The sequence below is a fragment of the Agelaius tricolor genome, unplaced genomic scaffold (assembly GCF_023055355.1).
Source record: "Agelaius tricolor isolate 1412-34295 unplaced genomic scaffold, bAgeTri1.0.p SCAF_4, whole genome shotgun sequence".
Classification (NCBI taxonomy): domain Eukaryota; kingdom Metazoa; phylum Chordata; class Aves; order Passeriformes; family Icteridae; genus Agelaius; species Agelaius tricolor.
The window spans coordinates 4,045,964-4,061,914 of NW_027269264.1; the positions used below are offsets into that span (position 1 = coordinate 4,045,964).

At 37.8% G+C, this 15,951-nt stretch overlaps 1 protein-coding gene across 2 annotated transcripts in view; it reads left to right on the forward strand.

Annotated features, from left to right (window-relative positions):
* The window catches only part of DTWD2 (DTW domain containing 2), a 71,788-nt gene that overhangs the window by 32,476 nt on the left and 23,361 nt on the right, over positions 1-15,951 (forward strand). For both annotated transcript variants that reach the window (XM_071424392.1, XM_071424391.1), the window contains exon 4: positions 7,066-7,255. In XM_071424392.1, coding sequence (XP_071280493.1) covers positions 7,066-7,255 — 190 coding nt within the window. The remainder of the gene's footprint in view (positions 1-7,065; positions 7,256-15,951) is intronic.

The window sequence follows — 15,951 nt, forward strand, 5'->3', positions numbered from 1 at the left end:
TGTGAGTGGTTAATATTTGCAGTTTTCTTTTCCTTCAATAAAAATTGAATGTTAATGTTAATACACATGACATGCTGAGCAAGGCCAGTTGAAATATACAAAAGTGTGGGGGAGAACAGAGGGGTAGGGCATCTGTTATCTCAATTCAGTAAAGTGATTACTTATTCCTGAATACAGAGTTAAGGTATAATTTACATAGCTGGCTATACACTGTACAGTATGGTTTTCTAAAACTCCAATTACAAAAGCCTTTACATTTGAAGGATCTCTATTAAAATACTCTCTACAAAGATAGAGAACTTCAAAACAATGGAATGTAGCAGGATGGGCAAAAAAAAGTGCTAATGTCTTTTCCCTGCATTGTTCGTAGGCTTGTACAACTGCAGTATATTTGCTATTCACTATGGAAATGTTAGGGCAAAAAACAACTATTGTCTCTTATGCATGAATAAAGTACAATTTATTGGATTAATGCTCTTTTTAGGCTACTAATAAAGTTTTGTAGGCATTTGTTTTTTTTATAATAATACTTTTCACTCAGAAGTAATTGTGGGCCTGTATTGACCAGAGATAACAACTGTATCTAATATCTAACATGTCAAAAGTTTGAATTATTTTGGTACCAGACTTTTATAAACAACCTTGTCACTATAGTTTTTAAGTTTCATTTTATATTTTGTGACTATTTGGATGGGGTGATTTTGTCTTTATTTTTAATTTTTCTGGAAAGGTAATCTAATCCTCAAGCTTTTTCTCCTTGCAAATATTCAGACTTTGGTGATTCTGGATGCTGTGATAAAATTATAGATTCTAATGAAGGAACACTTACAAAACCCCAGCTGCAAATATTTCTACATCCACCACTCTGTTACTTAGGACAGTGTGGGAACAATTACAAATTTATCTGCATTGCTCTCTGAAATCAAGCCACACAAAGTGCTGGTTCTGAACCTGGGATGGGGCAACTCTGGCTGTGTGTGTAGACTGGAGAATGAGAGGCTCGAAAGCAGCGATGTGGAAAGGGACCTGGGGGTCCTGGTCAGTAGTGAGCCAGGAGTGACCTGGCAGCCAGGAGGGCCAAGCGTGTCCTGGGGGGCATCAGGGACAGCATCACCAGCTGGGCAAGGGACGGGATTGTCCTGCTCTGCTCTGCTCTGCACTGGGGCAGCCTCACTTTGAATATTGTGTGCAGTTTTGGTCACCACAACATAAATGACATTGAGCTGTTAGAGTGTCCAAAGGAGAGCAATGAAGGTGGTGAAGGGCCTCGAGGGGAAGCCGTGTGAGGGATGTCTGAGCTCACTTGGTCTGTTCAGCCTGGAGAAGACTGAGGAGGATCTCATTGCAGTTACAACTTCTTGTGAGGGAAAGAGGAGGAGCAGACACTGATCTCTTCTTTCTTGTGACCAGCAACAGAACCCAGGGAAATGGCCTGAAGTTGTGCCAGGGGATACTTAGGTTAGATACCAGGATAAGGTTTTTCACCCTGAAGGCGGTTGGGCACTGGAACAGACTCCCAAGGGAAGTGGTCACAGCACCAAGCCTGTCTGAGTTCAATAAGCATTTGATCAATACTCTCAGGCACATGGTGTGACTCTTGGGGTCCCGTCCTGAACAGGGATGGGAATTGAGTCAATGATCCTTGTGGGTCCCTTGCAATTCAGCATACTCTACGATGTTGTGGTTCTTTGACTCTATGAAATCTCAGTATAATTGCCAGCCCTCCTGCAGTTCAGTGGCCTAGATTAGAAATTAAATGGACCACTTGGGAAAATTTGTAGCTTCACTTTAAAAGTAATAAAATGCAATTTATTTCTGTTGGTTTTCTGTAAAGCTGTTTAAGGTAATTATATACAATAGATATGACACTTTGTAGTGCTTGTTCACAAACAAGAATTCTTACTATATCAAATATCAATGAATTGAGTTTTGCCACTTACCGAATAATGTAAAACTAGTTACAGGTTGTGGTTCTTTATTCAGATAAATTTTTTGTGAGCTTTTTGTGTGCTTTGGTGTCATTATGCTATCAAACTAATTCATGCATTTTTGCCCCTTAGCTCAGTCAAGAATGACTAGATGCAGGCAGAGATCATCAGCCTGTCACAGCTTTTGTCATTCTGTGTGTGAAAGTAATACATGCTGGTTAACTGAACATGTGCTAATTTCCATCTGAAACTGTACTTTACCATATCAAATTTCAGATCTCTCAATATAATTTAGATAATATTGTCTCTGGCTGTTTTTTCTTTGAGTACTATAGACTTCAGCTTTGCAATAAGTCCAGAACGGTTCCTTTCTTCTACTCCCTCCTCCTCACACTTTCCCTCTCTCTCAGTGTGTGTGCTCTCCTGGCTGCAGCACCTTTCTGGGCATATTCACAGGGAACACACAAGTCTTGCAGCTTACTTACTACCAAAACCTTGAAAAGAGGTTATAGTGAGGTGAGTGTTGGTTTCTTCTCTGAACTAACAAGCAATAGACAGAATGAGAAGAAGTGGCTCTCAATATGTGCTTCAGTGAGAGGTTTAGATTGGAAAATTCCCTCACCAAAAGGACTGTCAGGCAGTGGAACAGACTGCCCAGGAAAGTGGTTGAGTCACCATCCCAGGAATTATTTAATAGACTTGTAATAGATAGGGAGTTTGGGGATATGGTTTGGACATGGCAGTGTGAAGTGTCCAGTTGGACTTGATTGTGTTTGGGGTCCTTTCCAATATAAACATTTCTGTGATGATCCTTGTGCTAATGTTTCTGTTCTTAAAGATTATGCTTTACATACAAAGAAAGTAGATAAATGATAAAAAAATAGATAAAACAGAGGCACTCTTCCTGGATATCTCTTATGCTTCTGTCCTGACACTAAAGGGCCTCTTTCTGAATGTGGAAATGACAGAGGGTAATTACCATTTTTAAAACCATTTTATTACTTGATGGAAATTACTACCTTTTAGGAATTATGGCAGTCCACAGTCTTCCAAGCACAGGAGTACTGAGAGGGGCAGAGGCACCTGCCTATAACTAAGGTGAGATAGTAAAAATTATAAGAAAAACTGAGAAGTCCTCATTAACCTGATGGTTTTCTACAGATAATATGTTAGCATCTATTCTTTATTAGTAGTATTGTTTGCTACTAAATGGCAGTGTTACATTTTTAAAATCTGAATGCTTGCTTTTCTCACTGGATCCATGTTGAATTAAAATCATCTAGAGAGTTTGAGAGCAACTGAGCAGATGTGTAATGAAAATGTATATGGTACAAAAATGGGATTATGTTTAAATTACACATTTCAAGAGCATGCATCCCAGAAATAATGAAATGCTTCTTAAGTGCAATCATGAGAATGTATAAATCTTTGGTGAAAAAGTGGCTGGATATTCAGACAGGAATGAAATATCTGAACAGTTCTGCTTAGCAGAGATTGTTGTGCTAAATGGATTATAAAAGCCTACAATACCTGCTGCATACCAAAACTAAGGCTGATTTATAAGAGAAGCAAGTATTGTAGATATTTCTTTTATGGACCTCAAGGCCATAGTTGTATCTTACAGCATAACTTTTAAATTATGTCATCTGTTTGAGCTTTATGTTAGCTGCTGGCCATGTCAAGCAGATAAAAAAAATTGTATTGATGTATTTATAGAAAGAGAAAATTATTATCTTCAGATTGGTCTTACTTTTCATTATTGCAATAAAAATCTGACCTGGATTGAGGTAAATTACTACAACTGTAAATGATACAAATTGCTTTTTCTTGGAAATGCCAAATTTTCTGAGGTTTGAAAGTCTGCAAGTACTGCGAAATGCCAGTGAAAGTATTGGAAATGTCACAGTGTCTGTATCAACGATTTTTCTTCAGCATAATCTTTATAGAGGACATTCCTTCAATTACTTGAAATCATTCTATTTTAAGGATGAGAGCAACTAAGGGCTGTCAATATTAATTACATATGTACTATATGTATTATAGAATTACAGAATACCAGCATGGAAGGGTATGATCTTCTGGTCCAAATGATCATCTGATCCAAACTTTTTTTAGCAAAAACACAGTCTAGACAAGATGGTTAAACCTGTTCAGAAGAATCTTAAGTGTCCAGTGTTGGGGAAGTCATGGAAGTAACACTTGGTGGGAATTAAAGGGATGGAAGGACTAGGAAGAGGAAAGACTAGGAGAGTTGTGATTGTTCATCCTGGAAAGGACATGAGCCAATTGCAGCCTTCTAGTACGGGAGGGGAGCCTACCAGATAGATGGAGAGAGACTATTTACAAGGGGGAATGGATTCAAACTGAAAGAAAGTAGGTTTAGATTAAATATTAAGAAGAAATTCTTTACTTTGGGGGTGGTGAGACATTGGGACAGATTGCCCAGAGAAGCTGTAGATTCCCTGTCCTGATGTGCTCAAGGCCAGGTTGTGTGAGGCTCTGAGCAGTCTGGTCTAGTAGAAGGTGTCCCAGTTTGTGGCAAGGAGGTTGGAACAGGATGATGTTTCAGGTCCCTTCCAAGCCAAGCCATTTTGTGATTTTGTGATGATTCTATGATCCTTGGATGACCTTGAAATAGGATGACCTATGATCCTTGAAAACCAGTGTTTTCAACTGAATTGTCAACTAAAACATCAGTTGTGGTGCTCATAATATAAACTTAAAGAGCTTCATAAGCAATACAGATTTGGAATAGTTTTAGTAATTCATTTTTTAATCCTCTAAGGGGATATAAAATCTCTTCTGTCTCAGGATTAGGATAGTTTAAATTGAAGACTTGGGTTCTCAAGACAAACATGAAAATAATGACCAGTTTTAAGCCTTGGGTATTAGATACTGTGTAATGGGATGGCCTCTTGCTTTTGATTTTATGTAACAAGATTGTTGGTTAAATTAAAATGATACCATATTACTATAGTGTAAGTAAGGCTTAAAAAATAGTGGGAAGAAGTGTTTGCCACAGGCTTATCTTGCAGATTTCCAGTTTCTATTTACAATTTTCCTGTTCACTTTGGAAAGACAAATCATTATGTTTTGGTTTTGTTTGTTTGTGTGTTTGTTCTTTGTAGTAAATGACATTGACAGGAATGAAACACAGTGTTGAATCAGTCTGGACTGTTTGCTGGAGGGAGGATGGCTGGCAGTGAGGGTGGTCACATGGTGGAATACTATGTCCAGGCTTATTGGTACACTGAATTCCATTCCACATTCATTTCATATGCATCCTTTATGGTCCCATTTGAGTCTTAATCTCAGGATCTCAATGTCTTGCACGTCAATACTGTCTGAATTTAACATTCTTAAAATTGTTTTTTTCACGTGCCTCCACAGAGAGTGATAATGGAGTGCAGATTTAAGTACACCCTGTATATATCAACTCAAAATCAATTATGAACCATTTCTTTCTTCCCTAGTCTTCCCCACTCCTACCACTGCTTCCCCCTGCAAATACATGTTATTGCTTGATTTTTGGAGAAGTGGCGCAGATGCCTGGTTTCTGGAACTTAAAAGGTGACAGTGACAATAGAAATTCCTCAGTGTGAACTTAGATGTTTACAGTGTGCCTGTATCTGTGATCTTGCACCAAGTGGATCTTGGTAGGTATCATGAAGAGCCCACTTTATGTGTTGACTATTGTTAATCCCATTCTGATACACCTAAGATGTGCTGGCTTCTCTTTCCACTTCACATGGTGTTTCAACTGCATAAAGATCTTCTCATCCTACCAAATTAGTTTACACCTTACGGCCACTGAGGTACTATGTAGAATTAATTTCTTATTTGATGTCACATGCTTTAGGCAGTCAACCCTTGCTTTATATTTCTTTAAGCTTTCTGATTGAAGCAAGACTGAAGACTGAGAAATGAGTTCCAGACAAGTAATGCAGTCTTTATTACAAGACTAGCCTTTTCTTGTCTATTCCATTCTGGTGAGACCCCATCTGGAGTACTGTGTCCAGCTCTGAGCCCTTAAGACAGAAAAGATATGGACCATGGACATGTTGGAATGAGTCCAGAGGAAGGCTATGAGGATAGTCAGAGAGCTGAACGCGTCTCCGATGGGAAAGGCTGAGAGTTAGAGTTGCTCAGTCTGGAGAAGAGAAGGCTCCAAGGGAGACCTTATGGAAGCCTTTTGGTACCTAAAGGGTATTTCAAGAAAGCTGGAGAAGGACTTTTGCAAGGTCTAGAACAAAGGAAATGGTTTTAAACTGGAAGAGAGTAGTAGATTTAGATTAGATACTAGGAATAAATTCTTTACCCTTTATGGGGTGAGGCATGGAAACAGGTTGTTTGCAGAAGCTGTGGCTGCCCCATCCCTGGAGTGTTCAGGCCAGACTAGTTTAGACTTGGCTTTTTGAGACCTGGAGTACTATTTAAATGACAATGTCTTTCACAGGTTTTTATAGGCTAAGACAGTGGTGTCCTGCCAACACTTCAGGAGTTTCTATGTACATCAACTGTACACTCAATAGGCAGCTGTTACTCCTGTGGTACCACTGACAAGTGTAGAAGCCCACAGGAAGGAAGAAGAGCGTGTAAAAGAATGGGAACTATAACTGTACCAGTTAGTATAAGTAGTAATTAAAAAAACACCAAACCAATGGAAATTATAACATTTTCAAAAGTGTCCTGTTGGTGTGGACTATGAATTGCTAATATTGTCTCTATATATAAGGTTAAAAATAGGATAATTGCAGTAATTTTATGCCAAGTGTTTGAAAAAAAATTTCTAGAATGCATGTATTAAATTTTGGTAAAAATTCATAATGGCTTTGGCTCCAATACACATTAGAGTAGTGATTAAGCATTGCAAAAGATGTTATATATTGCTTTATTCAGCTTTCATTGGTCACTTTTGTGGTTGTTTTTTCACTGCCCCCACTTAGAAGCTGCCCCCAGTTTAGCTGTTGGAGGAAAACCAACAGCTTCAGAGGTGTTGGAAGGAGAAAGTGATAGATGAGAAAGGGAAATTTAAGTAAAATTTGGTGGAGGTGAGTGGGAGCTAATATTTGAAAGTATGTGTACATAATGAAAACTTTCAATAATCTATTTGATTTTGTGTTTCTGTGCATTAAAGGTATCCTGAATTAGCAACTGTGTGCAGAAATCCCAATACTCTAATTTTGTATCCTGGAGCTGAAGCAACCAATTTGGAAGAAGTTGCAGTGATGTCTTCTAGTCCATCTGTTATGATTATCATCGATGGAACATGGAGTCAGGCTAAAGATATATTTTACAAAAATTCTCTCTTCCGCCTTCCCAAGCAAGTGAGTTATAAACTGTAAAATAAAAATTCAAAGTTTTGTCTAGTAGATTCTTGCTTCTAATGAGTTAGAAGGGAGTGGTTTTCTGAGGATGTAACCAGCTAACAAAAGAAAGACAACTTGAGGAATTATTTAGGCAATCGGTAAGATTGTAAGAAAGATGATTGTAAATATTGAGGGTTTGAAATTGGCTTTTGTTTGTTTTTGAGCTAGCATATGTAACTTCATAGTGAATCATTGTTTTGCAAAATTGAAAACTAATTTGTGTAGAAAATTTTAGTGTCTTGTTTAAGATGTTAGAATACAAAGATTGAAATAAGTGTTTCATTTCCCCTGCATAAGTATTTTACATTGCAGAAATAGGAAAGCTGAAAGTTGAATTTTCAGCCTCTTAGGAAAGCATCACACTCTTCTCATATGTGGTCTCCACCATATTAAAAATTCTGTCTCTGGTAACATTTTACAAATACTGTCCATTTGACTGTATGAATAATTTTGTATCTGTATCTTAAGTGTTTTCATCAGACTAGGATTGTTTGTGTACATTTAATTTTTTGACAAAGCTGCCATTTTTATTCAGGGACATAACTGAAAGTGTATTTTAGAAAAAGTATTAATACCAACAGTTTTACTAATGGAAAAAATAATTCCCTTCATCATTTGATCATAATTAGTATCCCTGAGGCTGTTAAAATGTTTATTTTATTTTTAATAATGGACAGCAAGCTTATGGATCATTTTACATACAAGTAATGCTTTTAAAATTATTAAATCCTGACTAAGGCAAATTGGAGATGATAAAGACTTGAATTGATAGAACATGTAAAAATAATGGAATGAAAATTTAGTAAGATACTATACCAAAAAAACTCTTGGAAAATTGAGCAGTAGTGTTGACTATAATGCATGAAACCTCATTTAAATATATAAATAATTTATCTTTTAAAAAATCCATAATATGCAGTTTGTTACTTTACATGTATTCTACTGTTGCATTTGATTTCACCAAGATATTAAGATATATCTGTGCACTACAACAAATGAAAAAAACCATTTCATGTTTACAAACGTGTTCCTATCATAGGAGGTTATTACACCACAAAGACTAGATATAAATCACATCTACATATGATTTTATAGACACCTAATTTGCCCATAACTGTTTTCTGTATGTTAAGATGTTTTGTACAAGATTTCATAGCTGTAGGAGAAAATGTAGGTGTAGGGTATTAATCTATAACCCTCTGTACATGAACATGGATAAAAACATGTAGAGATGTGACAGGCCAGAGATATTTTCTGGATGGAAGTTGATAATTGGGTACTGTGCACCTTTCCTCCCTGCAAGTGGGCACCAGAACTAACGACTGGATACGATTTGTCACTGGGGTGAGTCACAGACTTCCTTTCTGAGAAAGTTCAGAGGCATTGATTTATGAAACAGTGATGCAAGGGATCATACTTCAAGCTCTAGGAAAGAAAATCAGCAGACAGCATGAATATAAAAAAACATTCTTAGGAGATTTGCTTCTTTGTGCATACATGAATTCTGTATTGCATCGATTGCAGTCTTTAGCATTTGCAGTTATTCATCAACACTTGACTTCTTATCTGGCCCTTTTTTCAAGGAAAGGTATATTCTGACATCCATATCCTTCTTTTTTATTGGAATTGCATTGCTGCTCTTGTTTTAAAGGGCTTAAATTCTTAGAGTAAATGAATACAGTGATACAGTGATTCTTGAAGTATTAAGTTAATAAAAGTACTAATTTTTTCTTAAACTGTGGTAGATAGTAAATATATCAGAGCTATAATCAATATTTGGTTTGATTTTTATTTTATATGCTACTTGATACTTTCTATTATTCAAATCACATGGCTGTGTTATGATGACATTGTTGGAGTTCCCAAATGCAAAAATAGCTTTCTGCAGGAAAAACTGTTTTCCCATGTTGAGGTGTGACCTGGCTGACATCAGTCTCTTAGATCAAGTTTAAAGGATACATTTAGTGGTTTGACTGTTATTTTTGCTTTATTTGTTCTGTGCTGTGCCAAGTTAGAGCTTGCACTGTAGCTGCATACAGTCACTGGTGAGATAGGTAAGGGGTAAGGCTCCAAGATGACACACCCTGAGTGTGGAGCAGTGCAAGGGCTGTGTACACACCTGGATGTTAGACTAAGTTTGATCATTTTGTGTTGAAATTATCTTGAGGCACCTGTGCAGCCCCCTAGACACTTCTTAATGGTTAAAATTATGAGTAATGTGGGAGAACGTAGTTATAAAACTGTCTGCAAGTAAACACCAGCACTGTTAGGGACTAAAGTTTGTTCAACCTTTGGCAGTGTTCTGTTTCATCTTTCTCACTGATATAGACATCATGGCCAACACTGTAGGGTTTTTCGGGCTTTTTACTATTTCTACATTATTTCTTGTTTTCTATGTCATAGTTCATCCGTCATAGTTAAATGAACCATGTAAATGGTTCTCTATTTGAAAAAAGTTTTTGCTGATCATATCTTGAAACTTTGGGTTGATATTGCAATTTTCTGAGACAAAAGTGAGTTGAATATCCCTATATTTGAAATTCAAGAAGGCAGGCTTTGGCCCCAGAGAGAAAATAAGGTGGATGTGACAACAGCTATATAGAGGGGATGTTAAAAGTGAAGAGGATGTGATACCTGTAGGCATTATCTGTAATACAAAAAGAAACTAGACTTATTCAATAAATGGCGATTTGTGCTTTTAATCAATATTCTGGAGGTAGAAAAGACCTATTTTAGTAATGAAGACATTAGCAATTCTTAACTACAAAGACGCCATCGATTGGAGTCATTGAAAAGAATATTTAATTGTATTACTTTACAGCTTTGCTGATTTTGGGTAATACAAACTGCTATGCTGAATGATTTTCAAGATACTGTGGGATATTTTAATAAACTTGGCTGTTGTTTTAAATTAGTATTAAAATCTTGAGATCTCCAATAAAAGCTCTGTTAATTAACAGCTCAGTCAGCAGAGCATTTTTCCTTGAAAAAAATGTTAAAAGAAACTTAAATTGCGCTCTTCCAGAAAACCCCAGAAGAAATAGATACATATGAATCTAACATATTTAACTTTATCAGAAAAATGTAAATTTATGTCTTAATCCAGAATCATTCTTATTGTATGGAATTTTTTTTCATAAATTACAAAGCATGAGGTTGGACAAAATTTTTAGCAAAAACCTATGAGGCACTGGGGTTAAGGTGACTTTACAGAATCACAGACTCAAGTAGATTGGAAAAGACTTTTGAGGTCATGAAGTTCAGTTTAGGACAGAACACCACCTTGTCAATTTGTTGGCACTGATACCAAGCACCACATCCTGTATTTCCTTGAAAGTCTTTTCCCCTTCAGGGACAGTGACTCACTCCACTGCCTCTCTGACCAGCCCATTCCAGTGCCTAATCATCCTTTCTGTAAAAAAGTTCCTCCTCATTTTCAGCCTAAACCTCCCCTGGGGCAGCTTTAGACTGTGTCCTCTTGTCCTGTTTTTAACTATGTGGGAGAAGAAATGGAGCCCCACCTGGCTACAATCTCCTTTCAGGGAGTTGTGGAGAGTGATAAAGTCTCCCCTGAGTTGCCTCTTCTCGAGGCTAAACACCCTGAATTCTCTCAGCTGCTGCTCATGTGACTTTAATAGTCTTTAATATGATTATTACATTGATTACGTAGGGTATTCCATGAAATAGCACCCTCTGGAGAAGCACATTATCCCAGGATGCTTTGCATAGCCACAACTGAGGAAGGGGTCTGCAGGCTTTTGTGCAACAGCTGCTGTTGCAGAGGGGATACAGAGAAGGTATTCAGTTACCTTGGAGAAGCGGATGCAATAGTTTGAGAGAAGAACTAGCCATTTGGCACAGTTCATGTGGTGGTGTATTGTGTGAAGCAATCACAGGCCACTGTAGGTGAAGCTGCTTCTGTTTATGAGGAGATAAGCACAGCATAGTGGGGAGAGATGACTAAACTCCTGCTTTTGGCTTTCTACTCCTTCCGCACTTCAGCACCAAATAAGAATTGAAAAAGTTAACCTGAAAACCATATATATAGAAAGTAGACAATCTATCCCAAGTGCTTATTGTTTCATCACAAGTAGGTAATACACAAATTATTTTTATTTATGGATGAGTATTTCTGGATCACTGTTGTAAATCCAGGAATATGCTATTCCAAACCTGAATGAATTATTTCTATCACCTGATATTTTTTTCCTTTTTGAAAAATCCAGTGAAAATCTTTGGGTCATCCTACTGTTGTGGGGTAATTGTAGAAAATAAATACCCATCCTTAAAAATACTTGAAAAGTGCTACACAGTGGTTGTTGCCTTTGCTGACCACTTTTTGGAAGGGATGGGAACTAAAGAGAAAAGGTTTATAGGACTTCCTAGATAGTATGGTTTATTATTTCTTACTATTTTTGCCATCTTCCTGGTCTTGTGGCTGCACAAGGTGCAGCCAGCTTAGGACAGGAGGGTCCCTGCCTGGCCTGCAGCTCCCTCCTTCCCCTCTCTTGGGGTGTTTTGAGATTATCTTCCTGTGACATTGAGGCAGAGCTGGGTTCCAGGGCTAAATGTGGTGGGATCTGAGGAACTGTGTGATTGTTCTGAGGCTTTGATGGGCTTTGCACTGAGCCCTGCACCCACTGGCGGGGAGATTGGTCATTTAGATGAAGGCTTTGAGTCCCTTGTTTGTTGTATGTTTTTGCCCCCCACCCTGGACCGCCAAGATGCGTGCTTGTCCCAGAGGTACTGTGCTGCTTTCTGTGTGAGGCCTTGTCCATGAGTCCTGCCGGCACACATCTGTCCTTTCTCACCTGTCATCTCATCTGGCTTACCTCCAGGGAGGGGACAATAGAGTCCTCCCCTTGCCTTGTCTGCCCTGCTGGCAGTGACTCAGCCCTAGGCGGGGCTCGGTGCCCTCAGGGCACACTGGCTCTGACTTGGGGCTCAGCAGAGGTTTTGCACCTCTTGGATTCTGGTTTTTTTTGGTGCCTTTGTGCTCCCTCCTCAGAGAAGAGAAGTCTTGGGTCAAGAACAATGCATATCAGTGTGCGTGGTAAGACTGAGCAGCAGAGGCACTGGGAGCTGTACCATGCCATGCTGATGCCAAGGGGACTGTCCCTGCCCAGGTTCTGGAGCAGCTCTCACCACCTCAGTGTCATCACATTTTATTTTGACAATATTGAGGGGTGGGAAAAAGAATTCATATTCTGGTATTCAGGTACAAATAAACAGTTTTAAGTGAATGTGGGATGGTGCTGTATTTCCCTCTAATTTTTAGCTGAGGCATCAGCATTGATCTAGCCAACAGTCAAGAAAAAATTCATTTTAGACAGTCAGGTATGGGGCATAAAGTGTAGTTCACTGTTATTTTTTTTTGCTTTTTTTTTCCTATGTTGTTATATGTAACTTTCTAACCTAATAATCTGTAATGCTTTGACATTTTGTAGTGACAAAATACTTTGTAAATACCTCAGAACTAAGTTCATTAAATTAGTGTTCCAGTTTTAATGTTACCATTTGCACAGACTGTTTGTCTTGTTTCTGCCTTAACTCACTGTTAGTCTGAATGGTGTGTCTGCTTGTACATGAGTGGGCTCGGTTTAAGGCTGGGGGAAGCTTTATATTCATTGTGACTTTTTAATTCTTTGTCGATGCACTCTTCTGCCACTTATTGGGCATAATAAGTTCAGCAGCATTGTGCCAACAAATTATCCTATTTATGCATTCATCACAGCACTGCTGTTATTCATGTATTCAATACCTCATTTTCTTTTTCCATCATGCCTTCACAATTTCTAACACATCTATTTTGTTTTCCTTATACTTTCTTCGCGACATGAAAATTGGTATCACATCAATTGGTATCATCTGAAATCTGGTTTCTTACAGCAAATTTTTAACCTTTGAGCTTTAGTGTTTAGTTCAGCTTGCACTGTATGCTTAAATCTGCTTGACTAGTCATGAGCATTTGTAATTGTATGCTTGTATTGTCAAGCACTGGTTCTCAAGCAAGTTGATGTTTTGGTATCCAACTTTAGATTATGCTTGGGATCTCTCTTGCTCCTCCTCTCTCTCCCTTCTCGTGCTTCCTTCCCTGAGATGGAATTTATTTTCTAAACAGCTTTCTTGGGGCTCAAGATGTCACTTTTAAAAGATTTTAACAGATCTGTCTGCAGTCTTGCTTGAGCTTTTAAAACATAAGAAGTAGCTTTGAGAGTGGGGAGTCATCATTAAATCTGACTTACTGTAACTACTCCTTTAACATTTGAAAATAATTTGTGTATTTCTTCTCCTGCAAGAGAATTCAGATGCCATATTGAGAATATATGGCAGAACCATCCAGAAATTGCAAGAATGTATGTGTAAGACTAATTGTTATTCAGAGGTTTTCACAAACACTGCCTATACCATCATTTTAGTAAACATTTAGAGATTTGGAGAGTAGAATTTTTTATCAATATCAAGAGCATCTATTTGCAGTAACCCTTGTAGAAAAACAACCTTTAATAGTCAGAAAGTATTTCAACTGATGCAAAGCAGGCTTTCTACATGATCATTTTTAGTAAGGGCCATGTAACTAAAAATGGCAATTATAATTTTGTTGATCTATCTACACAGTTGCATCAGAAGAGTGCTAATCTCCTGTGTGTTAGACTGCATTATGTGTATATAATGTCATGCATGACTGTCCTAAGGAGGAAAAGTCATTCCTCCAATGCTCGAAACTTCCAGCACAATTGATGCTCATATTCTTGAAATAAGGATAAAGTATCCAAAATGATCTTTTGACGACAAAATTCATGTTCAGCTCTAGAATTGTCAGTTTTCTGAGGACAGTCATGTGTCAATGCTTTCTTACCCAGTCAACAGCGAAGACTCAGAAAGTCTTAATATCACAGTTTAAGATTATCACAGTCCTTAATGATTGCATGAGTACTGCATGTTGTTGGCTGTGTTTCTGCTTATCCTTTCACATATCTAGGTACACTGCAGTAATATTAATAACTTAGTGGAAAATCTGATTAAGAATAGGATTAGGAGATCCAGGGATATATGTGCAGTATTGGTCTAGCTCAATGCAACTGTTGAAAACAGGTGACGTACCTTACAAATTTACTGAAGCTGTTTACCCACCTGCTTCATGGCTCCTTCAGAAGCAATCTGACTGAATCAGTGCAAAGGTCACTTTTTGCAGATCCCTCACCAAATACCCTCAATAGAAATAAGTGTCATACAAAGAAATGCTGTCTTGTTTAAAAAATGCTAAACAAGGCATCAGTAACTGGTCTGTTTTCATAGTGACTGTAATTTTATTTTACGATTTGTAGAGAAATTGTTAGTGGAGCTTGCAGTGAATCCAGGTTGTTCAACATATTCTGAAATAATACCAAAGGTATACTAGTTAAGTGACAAAATGTCATCATGGCAGTAAGTAATTGAAAGTGGTAGTGATAACTCAGTGGAGAGTTCTATAAGGAGTGTGAATTTCAGTAACTGGACATTAATACAGTACACATACAGTACAGGAAATTCACTGTAGATAAATGTTAATGAAAGCATATTAAAAAAAGATTTTTTTTTTTTTTTTTTACAAATGGGCAATTTACTTGTCAGCAATGTGATTTTGGGATTATAATAATAAATTTGATGCAAAATTTAGTGCCCAAGAGCTAGATGCACATCTGCGTGCTTGAATGCACACATGCTGTTCATTTCAGGCCCAGAAGCCTCCTATTAAGAAAAGGGCACAAAAATTCACAGACAACTAGAGGAAAACTCAGGCCTCTAACTACATTAGGACTTTTCATACAGAGAAGACAACATTTCAAATCCTGAACCAGATTTGGAATTGTTAAATTGTCATGCACTTAGGCAATACCACTGATGATGATATTTTTCCTGCATTGAAATCTTTGCACGAAATACCCCTTGAACACTTCTTGTTGTAATAGAAATTGAAAAACTTTTGGTGCAGTACAGAAATTCTTTTAATTGTTAATTGGAACTGGGATTCCAATTTGCTGATCTTCTGTTTAGGAGTAGTAATCAAATATGATGAGTGATTAACTTTATGCAAGACTCTCTCTTAATGTGCAGTCTTTGTAGATTTACTTGCATGAATTGTAAAGTAATAAAGCCCTTATAAAGCCCTAAAAACATGGCTTGGCAAGCTTCTTAAAGGGGCTCACAATTTTTCATGTACTCAGAGTTAAAAGCATAGGAGAAATGCGGACAAGATATCCTGAAGCGTCAAACAACAAAAAAAGCTTTAATGGCAGCTTCAGAAAAGCAGAGAATGCTGGCAAAAGTTTAAAGCAACATACAATCAACGTAAAACACTTCAAAAAGCATTAACTTGGTGCCCCATTCAATTTAGCAGGCTCCAACCCCATCCCATTTTAAGTTTCTCAAAACTCCAGGAAGAGGAAATTAGAAGAAGAAAGAGAAAGACAGAAAAGCTGTAGAAAAGAGCATACACTTCTGGTTCATGGTGTTCAGCTGATAGGAAGTCCAGCAGGAAATAGAGTCAAGACCTGTGCTAGCTTAATGTCCTGTCTAAACTACCCTTTGGCTTTCCTGCGCCCTTTCCCCAGGTGGGACTTCCCTCATCTGGCCACTCTGGGGCAAGACTGGAGCTCCAGGGCCAGGTGTGG